The sequence below is a fragment of the Heteronotia binoei genome, chromosome 3 (assembly GCF_032191835.1).
Source record: "Heteronotia binoei isolate CCM8104 ecotype False Entrance Well chromosome 3, APGP_CSIRO_Hbin_v1, whole genome shotgun sequence".
In the NCBI taxonomy this organism is placed as follows: Eukaryota; Metazoa; Chordata; class Lepidosauria; order Squamata; family Gekkonidae; genus Heteronotia; species Heteronotia binoei.
The window spans coordinates 146696127-146716176 of NC_083225.1; the positions used below are offsets into that span (position 1 = coordinate 146696127).

Here is a 20050-nt window from a genome sequence, read left to right on the forward strand (position 1 = left end):
GAACAGGCGTTCTCTACAAAGGCCCCCCAATGGTGGAATCAATTGCCGGAAGAGGTGCGGGCCCTACGGGATCTTAACCAGTTCCGTAGGGCCTGTAAAACTGCCCTCTTCCAGCTAGCTTTTAAGACAGAACTGATAAGATCAGTAATACCGAGCCATCTTATACGCCATTGTATTTTAATGTCATACTGTTTTTAGTTTTATTGTTTAAATTATTAATTATATTATCTATTGTTTATCTGTATCATGGTTTTACCATGTCTTGTTAGCCGCCCTGAGCCTGCCTAGGCGGGGAGGGCGGGGTATAAATAAAAGTTTATTATTAAATTCCTGCTGGGCTTTTTTCTAAAAAAAAAAAGTCTGCTAAATAGTATTTGGATTGTTGTTCAGTTTTATATTTTTTAATTTAGCTGTACTGTGTTTAAGTGCAGTGCTACAATAGGGAAAGCGGACTAAGGCAACCAATTTCAAAGTAGGTATTTTGCATTTATTATGTACATCATTGGTACCCCACCTTTCTCCTTAAGTGGGAACCTAAAGCAATGTATGCGGTTCTGCTCTCCTCCATTTAGTCATCACAACCCTGTGAGGTAGGTTGGGTTGAGTGTATGTGATTGACCTGAGGTCACTCAGCACACTGTCATAGCAAATTGAAGATTAAAACCTAGATTTTCCAAATTGCAGTTTGACACTCTTTCCATGGCATCACACTGGATCCTATGTACTAAACTATCCCTTTATCTACATCTATTAGTGCCATCCAAAGCAGAGTCACTAGGCTTAAAAGGGTACAACTCTACTTAAGATGGCACAATAAGTAGGTTAACTTTTTACTAGCTCAGGGAAGATTGTTCTGCCTCCCCCTTCAAAGGCTGTACTAAAGACTGTACCAAAGACTACATGGATAAAAGCACATGAGGCAGGGCTATAGTGAGAAGGGCAACTGGGTGGGACTGTCCCTGCTTCCTGTTGTGGCAACAGAAATCTGGCAGGATGCAACCTAGCATTTTTTAAAAAAACAGCAACAGGTGTACACCAATATTCTTCAAAGAAAACTTTCCCATAAACCATTTTATTGTATTGTAAAAACTTAAACACAAGTTTCCATTGAAATAAAATGTAACTATAATTCAAACAGACTTAACAGAATATTATAGTGATTCTTTTTCATGTCTAAATCACATACAGGTAATGCCACAAAGGTGAGCTACAGCAGCTATAAGGCAATATGCCACTTTTACTGATGACAGAGGAATATGAGTAATACATGAGTTTAAGTTTTTTTAATAACTTTTCTACTCCTTGTTCCAATAGGAGAACGAATAAGGTGTGCTTTAGCACTGACTTTCAGTTCATTCTTAAGATATTTGAAAATGGACTGTAGACTAGAGGAAAGAGCAAGACTACACTTTTCAGTTCCTGCAGAGACTGTAGGACAATCTTTGTTCATGGAATGGCCTACTGCTTTATCTAGAGGCTTATTATTTGATACCCATTTCCGGCAATGCTTCTGGATCCATTCCTGCACTTGGCAGTTACCTTGTGTCTGGTGCATTGTGTGGTGAGCAGAGTCAACAAGTGCTACAGCATATACCTTGTTCATAACCTCAGAAGTTCTTTGCATGAGCAAGTTAATGAAAACCAATCCTCCATAGCCGTGAGCAATGAAGGCCACCTTCCCAGCTGTGCTCTTTGAAATGAAATGGTCCCAAACATACACTGTATGCTCTTCAGGGCTACTGTTGTATTTCTTGGGAATTACATGTGTTGACTTTAAAACACAACAGGATTTTTCTTCTGTCTTCAGCTCAAGGAAATTGTCATTGGGATTTAGCACAATCACTTCCCAACTGCTCTGTAGTGCCATTGTAATGAAGGGTATTTGAGTTCCATGTTGGAGCCCTTCATGAATTGTGGCCTTTTGATCCCACTGACCAGCATGAAAGACTCCCCGATCTTGAAGAAGAACAACTAGAGTTGTGCAGTTTCTTAATACATTCTCACTCATGAAAAAGAAACTCTTAGGCTCATTCTCTAGAGCATCTATTGGGATGTAAATTTTTTGCAATTTGCAAACCCGTTCCAGAAGTTCATAAACATACTGTGTAATTAAGTATCCAAGAACTTCATAACGTTTATGATTACTATCACATGAATTGTTATAATTAAAAATAAAAGGTTCATCGGTATCTACATGCCTAAGCTCACCGTTTTTATTAAAGTCATAGTTCAGTTTTTCTGGGCACTTTGAACCATATATTAGTTTTCTGAAGCTCAGATCCTCATTCATTTTCAACCACTACAAATAAAATAAAATAAAATAGATTGGAAGGCCATGTCATAAGGGTATACTTGATTTTTCATTAGGTAATGACTCAAAACCTTACTTTTAGTAAGAAAGAAAACAATTCTCAGCATCTACCACACCACCCCCTCATCAGGCATGACAGCATACATGGCCCAATTAAATTAGACATTTTTACACCTCATTGATTTCAGTGTGCAAATTGGGCATACTTCCCACTGAAAACAGTGTGATACACAGTATGATCTTAAACAGACCCTCCAGAAAGGCTTCAAATTCAGCTAACTTTTATGGTTATTGATTTATAGTAGCAGAGTGTCATACTAGGATCTGGAAGAACCAGGTTCAAATTCCCACTCTCCTATTGAAGCTGGCTAGGTGATCTGGAGCCAATCACACGTTCTTAGTTTAACCTACCTCACAACAGTTACAACCATAAAATGGAGAAGAGGCTAGGTATAAAATAAAATATAAATGTACATAATGTATAAAATAAGCAGCTATGTATAAAATATCTGTAAATATATACTTACGTTCATGTTCCTTTAAAGTAATGACAAAGGCTTCTAGGTACTTCAGTTATTCTTCAGAATTCTGCCTAAACAGATGCAAGCATTATGATGGGCTACCTACAGATCAACATCTCCCTCTGTCTTTTTTAATAAATGCAGAGTTATAGTGCCAATTCCAAGAGTCTAAAGCAATTTATAAATAGACCATTGTTCAGTTCTTTCTTTAAAATCAGAATTAAAATATGTAATCTGAATTATTTCCAACGGTCAAGAGTCTGGGTGTGCTCCTGGATACCTTTCATCTATGGAGGCCCAGACTGTGAAGGTTATCAGGCTGATGTTTTTCCAAATTTGTCAAGACAAATGACTGGTCCCTTACCACTCTCACTCTGACCTAGCCATGGTGATCCATGCAACAATCTCCTCAAGGTTAGATTATTGTAACTTACTCTACATAGGGCTAGCCTTGAACCTGACCCGGAAGCTGCAGCTAGTCTAAAATGCATCAGTGTGGATGCTGACAGATACACCCATGACAGCACATATCCAACCTGAGCTTTACCAGCTGCACGGGCTCCCAGTTGACCATTAGATCCTCTTCAAGGTTTTGCTTTTAACCTTAAGGTCCTAAATGGTCTGGGGCCAACCAACGTAACTGCAGGACTGCTTCTCCTGGTATGTCTCCAAAGAGCATTACTCTCACAGGATCAAAACTTGCTGGTGATCCTGAGCCCAAAAGATATCCAGCTGGCCTCAACCAGAGACTGGTGGAACTCTCTACTTTGAGACATCCAAGTCCTGTGGGACCTCATACAGTTCTGTAGGTCACGTGAAACAGAGATGTTCCACCAAGCTTATGATTGAGGACAGCGGTGTTTCCACCCCCCTCCCAATCTCACTTTGTCCACGACCCTACCCTTAGAAGAATGACCACATATAGAATGCCATCCAAGACAGAAGGTCCTTGCTTCTATTGGTTTTATTAGAACCATGATTTATTAGCTGATTTTAAATTAGTTTATGTACTGATGTTTTAATTGAATTCTATTTAAATATGTTGTACACTGCCCTGAGCCCTTTGGGGAGGGCGGTTTAAAAAAATTAACAATTATATATTGGGAAAAACTTAAGCCATTTGCCACAAATCAGTGCTTCTTAAACTTGTGTTTACTAAACACCATAATTCTAATTCCTTTGTGTTTGAATACCACCTCATGGTATAGCCACAATGTTGGCAAAACTCCCATGTTATATCTATAACTGGGGTTTTTAGTAAGAACATTAGAGAAGCCATGTTAGATCACGTCAATGGCCCATCCAGTCCAACACTCTATATCGCACAGTGGCCAAAACCCACTTGCCATCAGGAGGTCCACCAGTGGGGCCAGAACTCCAGAAGTCCTCCCACTGTTGCCCCCTAAGCACCAAGAATATAGAGCATCACTGACCCAGATAGAGTGTTCCATCTATACCTTCTAGCTAATAGCCACTGATGGGCCTCTGGCTCCATATGTTTGTCCAGTCCCATATTAAAGCTATCTTTGCTTGTAGCCATCACTACTTATTGCGGCAGTGAATTCCATGTTAATTATTCTAAAATGACCCAAATTAAAAATGCATACAAATACTATATGTATGCGCAACAGGATAGTTTTGCATGCAGAGAAGCATTTAAAAGTTTTTGCTACAACTACTTATATTGCTGAAATTTAAATTGAAAAGCAGATTGTATCTTCAATAAAAGCACTTTCTGAAGTAGAAACCAAAAACATCAAAGAATTCTACATTTCAAAAGTAGTTTCCCTTTACAGTACATAGAAAAAACTTCACCATGGACTTATTTTCTGTTATGATCTTGAGAACTACCTGAAAGCACATTAGGGCCCCCAGAAAGCATTTAAGCACCACCCCCATAGAAGGTATTGACTAATCTGCTGTTTTTACTAGGAAAAATGAGTTTGCATTTTGCATAAGATTACAGATGTGGCCTGCCATTAAGAATTTACTTGTATGTCATATTGGATGGCATCTAAATCTTCTCAAGCAGGATTATCTGTTTCATATTAGGGCTGTTATGGAATGGCTGAAAAGGTTTTCAACACTTCAAAATTAATTAGTTTACCTTTTTAGTCTATTTGCCTTTAAAAAAATTAGAAACCTCAACAATGCAATGGTTATACATCCACAAGCAGATAGACAAATAAACACCAAACCAGCACAGATATTTCAAAAAGTTCTACCCGCACATTTCCCCATCTTCTCCCAGAGACAAGATTTTTTTTGGGGGGGGGAGGATAAGGTTTTGAGGGTCAAAGCTCCCTTTGTTAGATATTTCTGCATATCTAATGAAGAAAGTTCTGATTGTCAAAACCTCATACCTGCCATACCTGCTGCTGAACTTGAACCTAGCTATTCTACTGCAGACCAAACTGCTATCTTCTGAAGCTACTTGCTAAGTGTGTTAATATTCATTTTTTGCACATCAATCCTCAGAGGCAGATGCTGCATTTTCCCCTGCACTTTGGCCCAAAGTTCTGCCATTATTCTATATTTATAATTTTATAGCATTGTTATATAATGGTGTAATCTGCCTGGAGACTCAATAAGAAAAGGAAATGATAAATGAAGTAAAACAAATAAAATAGATTTTGTGTGGACCAAAGCAGACTATTATCAGATGCAGTAATACTACTGAGCAGTCATAGGTCCTTGAGTATGAAAAAAAGAGTTAATACAAACTGCACCTTCTATCGAAATTGCATTTGTAGGATTTCAGTGCAAGGCCATATATTGGTTGTTAGTTTACATTTAAATTTACTTTTCACCTAATAGCAAATTTTAAATACTTCCTAGTTCAGACGGTTGTGCAATATTAATCACCTTTTGAACTATAGTTTTTGTCGATATACTTAAAAAGCTAAGTCACAGCATACACCAAGGATTTAACAATATCAGGTCGTCCTCCCCCCCGCCCCTGGAAAAAAGGTTCTCGTTTATTAGTGTTTTAACTCGTAATTCGCTTTAGTGGGTTCAAGTCAACAGGAACTCGGATTTATTATTATTGTTATTATTGTCATGGCTTCCTGGTCGGGCCCCATGTACGCCACACTGAAGAAACCCGCACAATCTCAAAAACAGTTTGCTAATTCCAAAAACGGCCTTTGGAAACAGCCTTTTGCTCGAATTAAGCCCTTTTTTCAAGGAAAACGATTTTGCATTCTATGCTGAGGGGGCGGTATGAGAGCAACGGAAGTAAATATCGGCGAAAGGGGCGTGTAGTTGGAGGACTCCGGAGATTAACACAGCAGGTCGACATCCGAGCTAGCCAGGACTGTTTTGGCGGAGGGAGAACCCACTTTGACGAGCCCAACACGTCTTGACAGTGGGGCGCGGAGACCCAGAGGAGAACCTAGAAAGGGGGAGCAAAGGGAAAAGCAGCCTTAGCAACATAACCGCTTACCGCCGCTCTTCCGGACTCCAGAGGGGCGGTGACTGACTGTGGCGGAAATGGCGGGTGTCCCAACTCGAGGAGAGGCCGGCCGCTGCACTCGGAGAGCTCAACAAAAGCGAGCGCAGGTGGAGGACTTGCGTGGACTTCTCTTTTCAGGTGAGAGACGAAGGGGGCAGGATGCGTCGTGGCCTCGTTCCCGGCTGGCGTAGAAAAGCCCTTCCTTCCTTCTTTCTTTTGAGGGGCTGTTGTCTCATTGTGGGAGGACGAGTAAAGGAAAAAGGTTTCAGTAAAACGGACTGTCGCGTGGGAGGCTTTTCTCTCCCTTCGTTGACTAGTGTTGGCGAGCGAGACGAGATAAGCAGTCCGAGCTTGTTTACTCGCAAGCAAGCCTTCCTAGTACTCAGTTGTGGCTGGATGGGCGAGCTTACTGTCAAATCAACGGGAGAAATAAACGGGATGGTTTTATTTTCCCAGGTACGGTGTTAATGACTCATTAGTCCGATTTTGTACTTTAATCCGGGCTAATCAACTGTTCTCATTTGTTATGATTGTGTTCTACAAGAAACACCACAGTGATAGGAAAAAGGCAGTCCCGTGGTGCCAGACCTGGAATTTAGCAGATGGAGCTTACATTACAGCTGTCTCCATCCGAGGAAAAGCTGTTTAATTTCTGCAGGGCGACAAATGTTTAATATGTTACACAGGTCCTACTAAAAGAAAGTTTGAAACCTTTGAGTGAACCCTAAGGAACTGTGTTTTGTGATTACACGTAGCTTCTGTTATTGCTGTCTCCAATTGATTATTGACGCTGCAACGTTTGTGTTCTTCATTGAAACTACACCCCCTCCCTCCAAAAAGTTGCTGTACCCTACTTCTTACAATTGTTAGAAAAAAATAAACATTTATATTCTTCAAAAAAGAGTTAAGAGTCCAGTAGCATCCTAAAGACTAACAGAATTTGTGGTAAGGTTTGAGCTTTTGCGAGTTAGTTTTCTTGTTTTTCTGCTGTATGACTTTAGAACATTGTGTTGCTTGTGGGTTAAATCTTTTATTTTGACAGAAAATTAAATAAAAACTCACATAATTTTCAAAAATAAAGAGAGGTTTGGTTGGTTGTGTATAACAGTTCTGGAGACTCACAGGGATTCAGCTTTAGACTCCTTCACACACTTGTTCAATGATCTTGATATATTCACTCTCTCAATCTAGCCTACCCCATAGGGTGTCATGAAAATAAATAAAATTCCACTCTCAGCTCCTTGGAGAAAGGGAGAATGAAGATGGAGAATTGGCATTAGGTTATTAATTGATGGATTGAACAGTGGAACCCTATAGATAGGGACAGCATGTTTCTTGCTGAAACACATTATATAAACATTCTTTACATAGCTTAACACAGATAACAATCTCTTGTGTGGGGAGGGAGGTGATTGGTTTAATTTATGTATTGGAAACAATCAGAATGTTCAAGGAAAAGGCAGACATCTTTTTTGTAGAGCACAGTTATCAGCCCAAAGACTCCACTTGTTTGTTGAATAGATAGATATGAGTACAAAAGACAGTTTATAGTATTCTGTTCCTGTAGAGGGCTTTTTGGGGGGGGGAGGTGTCCCTCCCTTGCAAGGTCTCCTCTGATTCTCTTGCTGAGCCTATATGTATGCTCAGCTCATCTGCTTGCTCAGCTTACTTAGCAATATACCACTCCAAAACTAGCTCAAATTCTCATAAGAAAAACATGACTAGTGCTGACATATTTGTTTTTTAAAGCTTTTTTATACCATTTTCCCCAAAGCTTGAGGTGGCTTTCTATAAAAGTAACAGGACAGTATCAGTTAAGGTAAAACTTAAAGTTTAACCACTCAAAGCCTTGTAGCACATAAATTATAACAAATATTTTGTGAGCTGGAATCTGCTTTGTCAGATGTATCCAGTTTTATGTATCTGACATATGCATTTTTATTTATTAAAATATCTGAACCTTCCTTTCCAGGAAAACAATTCACAAATTGGCCATCTTAAAAACAAATGCAGTAAAACAAGATAACAATGCAGCACACCACCTGACAATAAATAACCCCAAATAAACCACCAAACCATCATCAGCTTATCAGTCAGCAATTCTATGGTGGAGAGTTTTAGTAACTGACAAACAGCACAATAAAAATATTAAAAATAGCTGAGTTGCACTGAAGTCCTAAACAAGCACCAAGAATACAGAACATCACTGCCCCAGGTATGGTGTTCCATCTATACCTTCTGACTAACAGCCACCAAAGGACCTCTGCTCCATATGTTTATCTAGTTCCCTCTTGAAGCTGTCTGTGCACCACTTCTTATGCCAGTGAATTCCATGTGTCAATTATTCTTTGGGTGAAGAAGTACTACTTTTTATGTGTTCTAAACCTATTGCTCATTATCTGTTCTAAACCTACTGCTCATTAATTTGAGTGCCCACAAGTTCTTGTATTGTGAAAAAGGGAGACAATGACTTCTTTCTCTACCTTCTGTATGTCAGGCATAATTTTGTAAACCTCTATCATGTCACCCCTCAGTTAAGCTAAAGAGCCCTAACCTCATTAATCTTTCTTCATAGGGAAGGTGTTCTTTCCCCTTAATCATTTAGTTGCCCTTTTCTGTACCTTTTCCAGTGCTGTAATATCTTTTTTTGAGGTACAGTACCCTTCCAGATGAGGCTGCACCATAGATTTATATAGAGACATTTTGATACCGGCTGATTTGATATCAGTCCCCTTCCTAATAATCCCCATTCCCCAGCATAGCTTTTGCCTTTTTTTTACTGTAGTCTTACACTGAGTTGACATCTTCAGTGATTTCTCTATCACAACTCCATGATCTCTCTTCAGGTCAATTAGTACTAGCTTGGACCCCATTAATGAATATTTATAGTTGGGATATTTGGCTCCAATGTGCATTACTTTGCACTTACCCACATTGAACCCCATTTGCTATGTTGACACCCTCTCTCCCAGCCTCAACAGATCCCTCTGGAGCTCCTCCCTGCTTCTCACAGCCCTAAACAACTTAGTGTCATCCACTGACTTAGCCACTTCACTGCTTATTCTGAACTCCAAATAATTAATAGACAAATTTAAAGAAATCACTGGACCTAGTACCAAGCCCTGTGGTACCCCACTGCTTACCATCTTCCACTGTGAAAACTGCCCATTTATACTGTTAATTAATCATCTTTTAATTTACTAGAGGACTTGTTCTATTATCCCATGACTGCTGAGTTTACTCAGGACACTTTATCAAAAGCTTACTGGATGTCTATGTAAGCAACATTGATATCTAGGTAAACAAAATTGAAATCATTGGGTTTGAAGAGCATAGCACTATTTACGATTGCACTGCTAAAAAGGCTTTTCTAAGGGGTGGACTTTCTCCATCAGACCCTTTTAGAAAATTGTGGACTGTGGCTCAGAAAAGCTTACATAACAATAAATGTTATTCTTTTAAAGCTTAGTATGGCTAATTAAAAATGTTTTCAGTTAACATTAATCATGCTTTGGATTAACTTACACACTTAAGAAAAAAAGTGAAATATATAGAGTTGGAGTAAAATGTGTTCACCATCCCTTTAGAGTATAAGTTGTAGCTATGATATGGGCAGTCTCTGAGGGATGCGGATTCTAACATGAATGGCTTTAGATATAAGATCTTGAATTGAGGCCAAGAGTTAATTGGCAGCCAGAAGAGTTGCTATAAAACGAGTTCTTAGCTTGTAGTAGACTAATAGATTCCTTCACAGAGAACAAGCATTTGGTTATTAATTGTTAGAGCTCACAGTATAATCCCACAGACAAAGGCAGCATATGTCTTGCAAAAACTAATTGTAATAGCATTCTTTACACAACTTAGCACTGATAACAAAGAATTGTTTTGGGGGAGTAATCAGTTAGGGGTTTTACCACTCAAACTACCACTGGAAGAATCACTTTTCTCCCAAAGCACTGAAACTACCTACCAGCATCTTGTGTGGATTTCATCCTGTTTAACCTTATCCTTAACCTTAGAGAAGTAAAGCTGCAGTATTGCAGTCCTAAGCTCTGCTCACAACCTGAGTTCGATCCCGGCAGAAGCTGGGTACAGGTAGTTGGCTCCAGGTTGACTCAGCCTTTCAGCCTTCCATCCTTCCGAGGTCGGTAAAATGAGTACCCAGTTTGCTGGAGGGGAAGTGTAGATGACTGGGGAAGGCAAGGGCAAACCACCCAGTAAAGTCTGCCATGAAAACGTTGTGAAAGAAATAGCACCCCAGAGTCGGAAATGAATGGGTCCAGGCAACGGCTTCTTCGCCAGCAAGTAGCACAGTTTAATAGTCTCAGTAAGCCACTTCGAAAGCCGCTGAGATGAAATTTTTTAACGCAATCTAGGAGCAGCATTGGAAACAAAAAGGTGCTGGTTCTGACGAAAACTCTTAGAACGACTTAAGTAAAAAAGTAATGCACGCTTAACATCCAAAGTATACCACCGACGTTCCTCGTCCGAGGAAGGCGTGGGAAAAAACGTAGGTAACCAAACGTCCACCTTAAGGTGAAACTGGGAAACCACCTTAGGGAGAAACGAAACATGAGCCAACGACACTCTGGACTCATGAAAAACTAAGTATGGGTGGTCACAACGCATAGCCATGAGCTCCCCTACACGGCGTGCCAATGTGATTTCCACCAAAAATGCAGTCTTCCAGGATAGAAGCTGTAGGGAACAAGTTGCCATTGGTTCAAAGGGACACCAAGTCAACCTGTCCAATACTAACAGCAAATCCCACAACTGTGGAGGTGATCTAGACGAAGGATGCAATCTGACCAGACCTTTCAGAAATTGCTTCGAATGAGGATGAGCAAAGACTGAATGCCCCTCAACAGATTCATGGTACAATGATATTGTTGATAAATAAACTTTAACAGAAGAAAAGGAAAGTCCAGCATCCACCAAGGACAACAAAAAATCAAAAATCACCGGTAGGCCCACTCGTTGGGGTGAGACTGTAGGTTCACTAAGTCTTTTTTTTTTTTTAAACAACTACTACTAACTATTATCTAGAAACTAGAAAAACAACAAACGGGCAAGAAGAGGAATCTCACAGATTACCAGGCACTGACCAGAGCAGTCAAAAGCAGATCCTTTCAACGTGGTGGTCAAGAAGGAACTGATGGGATTCTTGCGCAGGCGTCGGTGAGCATGTGTACTGGGACGCCTGCACATGCCCACTGGTGCCGAGCACGAAAAAATCCCAGGCTTTTTAGGTACCGATTCGGGGATCGGTGTGGGCGCTGTATCCCATGAGTGTGAAGCACAGAGGCCACGAAGAAGATATAATAGATCCAAAACTGGTTCTAACCCAAATTTCAGATTTATAATTAAATTATATTTAAGATTTATCCTAACCATAACTGGCTCTGAAGGGGGAATATTAAATCAAGAAAGGAGAAAAGCAACATACAAGGCTGAATGGAAAAAGGAGGAGCCTGTGGGGGCATCCTTGGTATCCTAACTATAGTTGGAAGATTTGACAGCATTACATCTTCACTGTATCTGTATAGATACTGTGAGTCTGTATCCATGACAAAAAATATGCATATGATTTACAGATTTGTGGGACTTCTTATTTCTTTGCAAAATACCTGAGAAATAAAGAAAAAGTTTATCTGACCTCTACTCTGCTATAACGTTAAATTGGTTGGTATTCTAATCTGCATCTCTATTTAGCTTAGAACTTCCAGAACAAAGAATTATATCGATCTTTTTATGATCAGACAGTGTCCTTAATATAGCAAAAAGTAATGGGAGCCTAGTGAGTATGCCTTCTGCATTTATTGGCAACCTTATGAACAACAGCACATAGCCTGGAGCTATATGCACATTTAGGAAGCAATTGTCAGGGAAGGTTTCCTATTCACAAGAGATGAACATACCTTTAGTATTTGAGAAATGCTTATTATCGGTGAAACTTAAGTACTTGTTTTGAAAATGCTAGCTGTAGCATGATGCAAAATGCTGCTATTTTCTGTCTTGTGTCTTTCAGCAACAGCTATGGAAGGGTATGGGAAAAAAGCAAGTCAACTTAAAGTAAGTGGTTCTTGGTTTGTATCCATTATTTGGAGGGTTCAGCTCATAATGTTCTGCAGAGATTGTGTAACCCTTGGGGCAGAACACAGTATTGAACTGGGATCTGAGAGACCTAGATTCAGATCCCCACTCTACCATAGAAGCTAGCTGGGTGAGCTTGGACCAGTCATTCTCTCAGTTGTTGTGAGGAGAAAACAGAGGGGAAAATGCTTTAAGCTGCTTTGAGTCCACATAGGGAAGAAACGTAGGGTATAAGTAGTGAAATAAATAAATATAAATGTGAACAAACAAACTGCTTCTAAGAATATGTTTAAGAATACTATCTGTGAAATGCTTTGATTGTTGAGAGCACTATACAAATACCAAGTGGCTGTATTATACCCACACACAAAACTTTCTTAGAAAAAGTGCATGATCTGAATACTGTCCTTTAACAACAACATTCTAAGAAGCACTAATGATACAGTCAGAATTATCTCACTTCTTCTCGTTTTCCTCCTGTGCTGTGACTGGCTTTTTGCTATTTTTGCTAAGATAACCCAAATATATTCTAAAATAATTTAAACAAAAATTAATTTGTTGAGATCTCTATTCTCTCTGGTTTTCAGTGTTGGCCATTGTGCCATCCATTCTTTGGAGGTTTTCTTTTTTAAAAATTAAGTTTGTCATCTCAGTGTCACCTTTACTCTTTGTTGTCTTTCCTGGCTTATCCCTAAATCATGGCTCTTTACATTTTCAAAATTTATTCTTTTATTTCTGTTGATGTTACTCTTATGCTTTGTTCCCTGCCCTTCTCCTTTCTTTGAAACCTTTAACATTGGTTTTCACTTGTGTTTTTCCTGCCTTTCACTTTGATCAGTTTTTCCTATTTCTCATTTCCTTCTTTGGTTGCTACTCCTTGTGCTTGGTCAGTCGTGATGGAGTAGGAGCTGCTTCATTCTGGTTTCATGTGTGTTGCGAGTTCCTGAAAAGCAGCTTTGGGGCAGCAGCCACCAGGATTTGGTTACACTTGAAGGAAATTTTCTTTTTCTGGAAGAGCCTGCAGATGTTGAGATGAAATGTGTACAAAATACCACCATGTTGTAGCACTATGAGGTAACACAGAAAGGAACCTTATTTAGCACTTGGGCTGCTTCCACATGGGTATCCCCCCCCCCCCCGTTCCCCAATCCATGGAACACAAGAAGCCCACAGATTAAACAGGAATGTTCACATAATATTGCCCTTGTTCTAAGCATGACTCTTAAGGCTTTCTGCTTTAAACCAGGCTAAACAACTTTTGATCTGGTTCAAAGGGAGAGCTGCAGGTGGAATGGAACTCAACCTCAAAATAGCATTCAGTCCTCATCCTTTAAAGCCTCAGCAAGGACAAAGAAAGTGAGGAAACGAACAGGGATTTGGACTGCAGGGGAGTGTTTGCAGTTGCTGTCTTGATGGGGAAGGGGAAGTGAATGAGGAATGGGGAATGTGAATGCAATGTAATGCCTGCATTTTTCTAGTCCATTTATGTTCTTATTAAGCATATGGAGCAGAGGTGCATCAGTGGCTTTTAGCCACAACTTATTGTTGGAACTCTCTGTCTGGGGCAGTGATGCTCTGTATTCTTGTGCTTTTTTGGGGGGGGGGGGCACAGTGGAAGGACTTCTAGCCCCATTGGTGGACCTCTTGATGGCACGAGTTTTTTGACCACTGTGATACAGAGTGTTGGACTGGATGGTCCATTGGCCTGATCCAACATGGCTTCTCTTATGTTCTTATGTTCACTTGCTGCTGCTATATGGGGTTCATTTTGGCTTCCCACATAAGTGCAGTCTTGGTCTTTATTCTCAGGTCTTGGGAGTTGCCCCAGTGAATCAGTGCAGGAAAGATATTGGTGAAAGTCATATGGTTATTAGTTTCTAAATCTACAAATATTAAATACTGGTTTCATATATCATTGTTAATAAATACTTGTCTTGTTTCCAGTCCTCTAGGTTTCAACATCTTAAGTTTTTTTAAATCTGTATTTCAGTGTTTGGAGATGGATATTGTTTCCCTTTTTCTGTGTGTGTGCGTTTTAAAACTGAATGTAAAATCTTATTTCAGTTTCAAATACCAAAGAAGAAAGCCAGTACACAATCAGATGAAGTCCATATTCAGTCCCCATTGGCAAGAGTCACAGATAAGCATCAGTGGGGCTACCCTTTAAAAGAGGTAAAAAGAAGCTACTTGCTGTCTTTTCTATATGCTGATAGTGGACTTTATTTCTTTTTAAAACAGTAAACAGTTTTCCTTTTATGTAAAGGAAAAAATATCTAATATCTTTAAACAGTAAAGAATATTCATTATGATTGCATTTTAAATGGCATTGACATTTACCTGTTATAAATGTGGCAGAATTTGCTGCTAAATGAGACTAGGCCTTTTTAAGCATCATCTTGAATTGTATCCCATAAGACTTTGCAGCCTAGCCAGTGCTAGATTCTTTTCAATAAATGTGGCTGTACCTATGCCCTTTACATAGGAGCATAGTTGACATTCCAAGAGGCAAGTATACCAGGCTGAAGTCAAAACATATAGATTATGAGTTTGTGAGGTTTTTAGTTCCCTATCCTTGATGAAGAGACTGTCTAGAGCCTCTTGACCTCACAGATGATAAACTAACTTAGGGCAGAGTTCATACTGCCACCATATGGGGGCCTGGGTCTTATCAAGCACCTCACATTCCTAATTGACATCTACGTTTGATTCTATAGACTGCAGAAAGGTATATATTGCTTGTGCTTTTGTTGTTTGGGGCTGCATGCCAACCAGTCCCAGTAATTCTGTGTGGGTCTTGGTAGGCAGATGGAATATATTCCAGTTACATATATTCAGTGCACTCTGTCAGAGGTATTGTAGTTTTCTTTCTACTATATGTTATGCAGTAAGGTTTTTCTTCTGCATGTTTCTGAAGTCCAATAAATAGTTTTCATGTGGCACAACCGTCTTTTTCTCTTCCTCAAAAAAGATTCAGTCTCTAGCCAGTCTCCAACCAGCCCATTGAACTCTGGTGGGGCCTGAGGTTTCAGGGAACACTCCTGGGCTCAGGAATTCCCCAGCAATAAACAAATACATTGAAAGTCAGCTGTTTGGTCATGCTGCCTTTCTTTTAGGTATGTTTGTTAATTTATTATTCTTTTCTCCCAGTGGGCCTGCAGTGTGCCTTAAAACGTTCTCCCTTCTTCCATTTTATCCTCAGCAACAATTCTATGAAGGTGGTTAGGCTGAGAGGGAGCAGCAAAATAGCTCACATCACCCACTGAGCTTTCATGGAAGGCAGATATGAGAAGGATATGGGATGTCCACAAGCGTAGATGGTTTTAAAAGGAGATTAGACAAATGCATGGAGGATAGGTCCATTAATGGCTACTAGCCATGGTGACAAAAGAGAACCTCCATGTTTAGAGGCAATAAACCTCTGAATACCAGTGTCAGAAGGCAAAATCAGGGAAAAACCTTAGCCTGTGACCTATTGTTGGCCCTCCAGAGTAACTGGTTGTCCACTGTGTGAGAGAAGTTACTGGACTAGATGGATAATGGTTTGATCCAATGGGGCTCTTCTTATGTTAGAAAACAAAATTTTTAGTGAAAAAAATAAAGTATTATGTGGACAAAAAAATTAATGCAGTTACAAGAGGAAGGACTAGCAGCACATTATAGATAGCATATTAATTGCTGCTGAAATTATTCACATTTAAACAATAAAGATATCCTTGAAAATATGTTGTGTACAGGGCTTTTTTTTAGCAAGAATACACAGGAACACAGTTCCAGCTGGCTTGGCATCGAGGAGTGTGGCCTAATATGCAAATGAGCTCCTCCTGGGTTTTTTTCTACAAAAATAAGCCTTGGTTGTATATATCGACAGTGTACCTTGGAATTACTATTGATTGTCCATAGTAAGTGCTGCAGGTTGTCTTCCATTAAAAAAATCAGGCTATATATTTAGAATGAGTAAAACCTTGCCTTATAAAGCATTTCACTCATTGAAAAAGAAAAGAAAAATCTGAATTTCCACTTTTTCTTCAATACATTCTGAATGAGTGAAATGTTTTCTTAAATAGTTTAATTCATGTATTCCAAAGCAGAAAATATTTCATAGGATAGTTTGTTTTCCGCATTCCCCACCCATAATTTTCTTGTTTTTCAATTGGAAAAAATTGCAAAACGATATTCTGGGGCTGGGGGAAGTGTGTAATGAAGTGCCCCCCAGACCTTTTTGTCTCTATTCACTGGGCAATATACCAGGTTCATTTTAATACAGAGGATTCTATTTCCTCTATTGCCATGATACATTAAGTCTTAAATGTAGATATGGTAGGTGTATATTTGGATAATTTTACTTGTCATTATAGAGGGAGAAGAAGATAGAATTTCTTGATAGCAAAGAATTGTTTGTTTGTTTGTTATTGGCCTGTTTAGATTTGTTTATAATGCTTACTGCTGTCCTCATAGTGCCTGTAATTTTTTTTCAGTTTCAAGGCATGCCAACTTTCTGTTCACTTTTCCATTAATTTATTCTGCCATATTTAACTATTTTTTAATTCAGTTATTCCCCCTCTGATCCATTTCAGTGGAAGCTGGAAACTAGAAATAATGCAAACTGTAGGAGGAAAGGACACTTTGAGAAATGTCATATGAATGATGAAGGAGCAGCATTTAGGTAAGCGAAGGAAGCTTTGAACACAAGATCAGATATTTTTGTGCAATAATCTGTGTAATGCAGTAATTTGTTAAAAATTGGTCAAATGTAATCAAGCAGCAGGTTTCCAGTGTTTAGATTTATTTTTAGCACAGTTTTATAAGAACTGCATATGGTAATCATCTTTTAGGAGATGAATTCCCTCTTTTCTCTCTCACATAAAGAATTACCACTTTTAAAGTGATACTTGCAGGAATCTATATATAAAAACAAAGGAATTTTTTCCCCTTCAAAGGAGTTTTATGGCTATGCGTATTCATGAAGATTTAGTTGGCAAATCTGCTAGCTGACAAAAATACGTGATTAATTCCACCTGTTGAAAATTGATCTGAAAAAGAAAATCTTCCTAATAGGTTGTGTTTTGATGGATTTCTGGGGGATGGGAATTTAAACATTGTAGATTAGCAGTTGAGAATGCCTCTCTGTGTGGCCTTGCTGTTACTGTTTGGACCATGGATTCTGATAGAACATGAGGCGGTTGCTAGCGATGATCTCTTAGATACGTATATGGGAATATAATTGAGATTAGCCTCATAAAACAGCTCCTGTGGTAACCTAATATTAATATAAATGCATAGACAAATTGGACTGGATCAAGTATTTCTGTTTCACTAATGGTGGAGTCTTCCTCTTAACTTGAGGAGCCATTTTCTGGTATGAGCATAACACACCTCTTCCTCGAAAGCAAACCTCCTTGCACTGATTGAAGATTCCACCATTAGCAGGACATAAACCCTGGATCCAGTACATTAAATCTACATTGTGTTTGTAGTGGTTCATGAATATGATTGGTATAAACCTTGGAATGCATGTTGTACATCTATTATCTTTCTTGACTTTTCCACTGATTCCTTTAGAACTTCCACAGTGGGTTATAGCCTGAGCTGTGTCTTCAGTCATAAACATGACAGGTTATTTGTTAACAATTGTGCAGTCCTTTAACAATTTATATGATGGTAGGATTGCTCAGTGTTATGTTTTACTTCCAATCTTAGCAAATTTTGAAAACTTTCGGTAGACTAAAGTGAGTAGAAGCAATTGCCTGATGTGTCATGTGATGGAAACTTGTTTCTGATTCACTCTTACCAGAAGTGTACTTCTTTTTTGTGTGGCTGTATTCAGATAGCATGATAAACCATAGCTGATGAAACTCTAATTTGCTGTGACATCCAAATGCAGGCTGCCCATCAAATTGTTGTTTGATGGTAGGCATTAAATGGGGATTCTGAACCTTGCTTTTATCTGTCATGTTGCCTGTCGTTTGTTGTGATATCTGAATCCCACTTAGATCAGTGTAATTATTTTTCTCATACTTTTCCATAAAGAGATGGTTAAATAGAGCAGAAATAAAACCTAGCCATTCTTGTGGCATTTAGCTATCAGTGGGGCTTTTTTAAGACTACATCTCCCCTAGCTGCTAGTGACTGTGTAGCTCCAAAGTGTCTTGAGTGGGCGATTCAAAATGCATTTTACCAACTTACTCAAAATGAAATTGCTCCCCATGAAACATTTTTTCACATTCCACATACTGCCTTACCTTGCCTTCCCCTCTTCCACAAAGGGGGATGCTCCCATTAAACTATTTCCAATGATTCAGCAAGTGGTAAGTGTCCTCTTTCTAAGCTTTTATCTTCTCTCTGAGAAGAAAACACAATACAAAGGTCTGTGGTAAAATAGCAGATTGGGGGGCTGTAACATCTATTCTGAGTTTCGGTGGGCTATAAAGTCTATTTTGAGTTTCAGAGTGCTTAGGAAATATATTGAAATAATTTGACAGGCAGGGTAACTGATGGATGATTTTGTATCTGAGGCTTAGTCTGGCCTTGTCTTCCCCACCCCTTTCCTATCTATTCTTTGCAGCTGACTAATAGTGAGCAGGCAGCATATATAGTGAACCAACTGGTGGGCAGTGCTGGAGTGCTTGGAGTAAAAGGGAGGGGGATCCTCTTGAAGATGGGAAAGGAAACAAACAGCAGATTAATTGAGATCTGGTAGAGTTTGTGCAAAAAATATGTCTTAAACAAAGCAGTTTATTTTGACATACAAGCACAGCATGTTTGTAAAATCAGAGTTATGTGAGAAATTCCTCAAACACTGTCTTCTAAACTATTCTGGAGTTACCTTATCCAGCACTTTTTTTTTTTAAAGACCTGGTTGGTAAAAATGTCTCTCTCTCAAATATTGCCATTAGTCCTCAAAAATGAGGATGGTTTTCTGCAAGTATGCTAACTTGGATCCAGTGATGCGCAAGCAGAAACATAAGCAGAATTAGAGCAGTTTCATTTATGTAAGAGCTTGTTTAGCATTTTCCTCCCTATATGCTAAAGTGTCCAGACATTGATTACAAAAATCTTGTGTGAGTGGAAACTCAAGGATACAATACGTTTGACTTGGCACAAACACCACAGTCTTTCTGGCATTTCTACTTGTGCAAACGCGCTAGAACAATGGGAATTTTGCACTCGATCCAACCCTGTGTCAGCATAATACAGTATTCTTTGATGTTATGTTGATCTGACTGTTGGTATGCTCCATGCTAAGTGCACAGGTACTGGTACAGTAGGTCTAAGGTCAGTTCTATTTATGTTGATTCTCCTATCTGCTGCTTTTTAGGGATGCACTTCTCTTTTAAGTATGCCCTTCTCATAATTCTTGTAGCTTCATAGATACCATTATTTATGTAATATATTTGAGAGCCAGTTTGGTGTAGTGGTTAAGTGCGTGGGCTGTTATTTGGGACAACCGGGTTTGATTCTCCACTCCTTCACATGCATTTGCTGATGTGACCTTGAGTCAGTCACAAGTTCTAACAGAGCAGTTCTGCTTGAGAGTAGTTCTGGGAGAACTCTCTCCGCTCCACCTGCCTCACAGGGTGTCTGTTGTGGGAGGGGAAGGGAAAGGAGATTGTAAGCCACCCTGAGACTCCTTTGGATAGTAAAGGGTGGGGTATAAATCCAATCTCTTGTTCT

At 39.3% G+C, this 20050-nt stretch overlaps 2 protein-coding genes across 3 annotated transcripts in view; one reads left to right on the forward strand and one right to left on the reverse strand.

Annotated features, from left to right (window-relative positions):
- Nucleotides 1-1056: 1056 nt before the first annotated feature.
- Nucleotides 1057-6735, reverse strand: LOC132568583 (putative protein FAM172B). Of its 2 annotated transcripts, none has more exons than XM_060234567.1 (3): nucleotides 6278-6735; nucleotides 2839-2899; nucleotides 1057-2299 (listed from the first exon to the last, which is right to left on the reverse strand). In XM_060234567.1, the coding sequence occupies exons 2-3, from the start codon at nucleotides 2842-2844 to the stop codon at nucleotides 1274-1276; spliced, it is 1032 nt and encodes a 343-aa protein (XP_060090550.1). In that variant the 5' UTR covers nucleotides 2845-2899; nucleotides 6278-6735; the 3' UTR covers nucleotides 1057-1273. The 2 variants fall into 2 exon arrangements, with proteins under 2 accessions (XP_060090550.1, XP_060090549.1); XM_060234566.1 differs by having other exon boundaries at nucleotides 2839-2903; nucleotides 6278-6390.
- Nucleotides 6099-20050, forward strand: part of SENP7 (SUMO specific peptidase 7) — an 83301-nt gene continuing 69349 nt past the window's right edge. Inside the window, exons 1-4 of the mRNA XM_060234563.1 lie at nucleotides 6099-6424; nucleotides 12315-12358; nucleotides 14444-14551; nucleotides 16954-17042. Of these exons, the coding sequence (XP_060090546.1) occupies nucleotides 6325-6424; nucleotides 12315-12358; nucleotides 14444-14551; nucleotides 16954-17042 (341 nt within the window). The 5' untranslated portion in view covers nucleotides 6099-6324. The remainder of the gene's footprint in view (nucleotides 6425-12314; nucleotides 12359-14443; nucleotides 14552-16953; nucleotides 17043-20050) is intronic.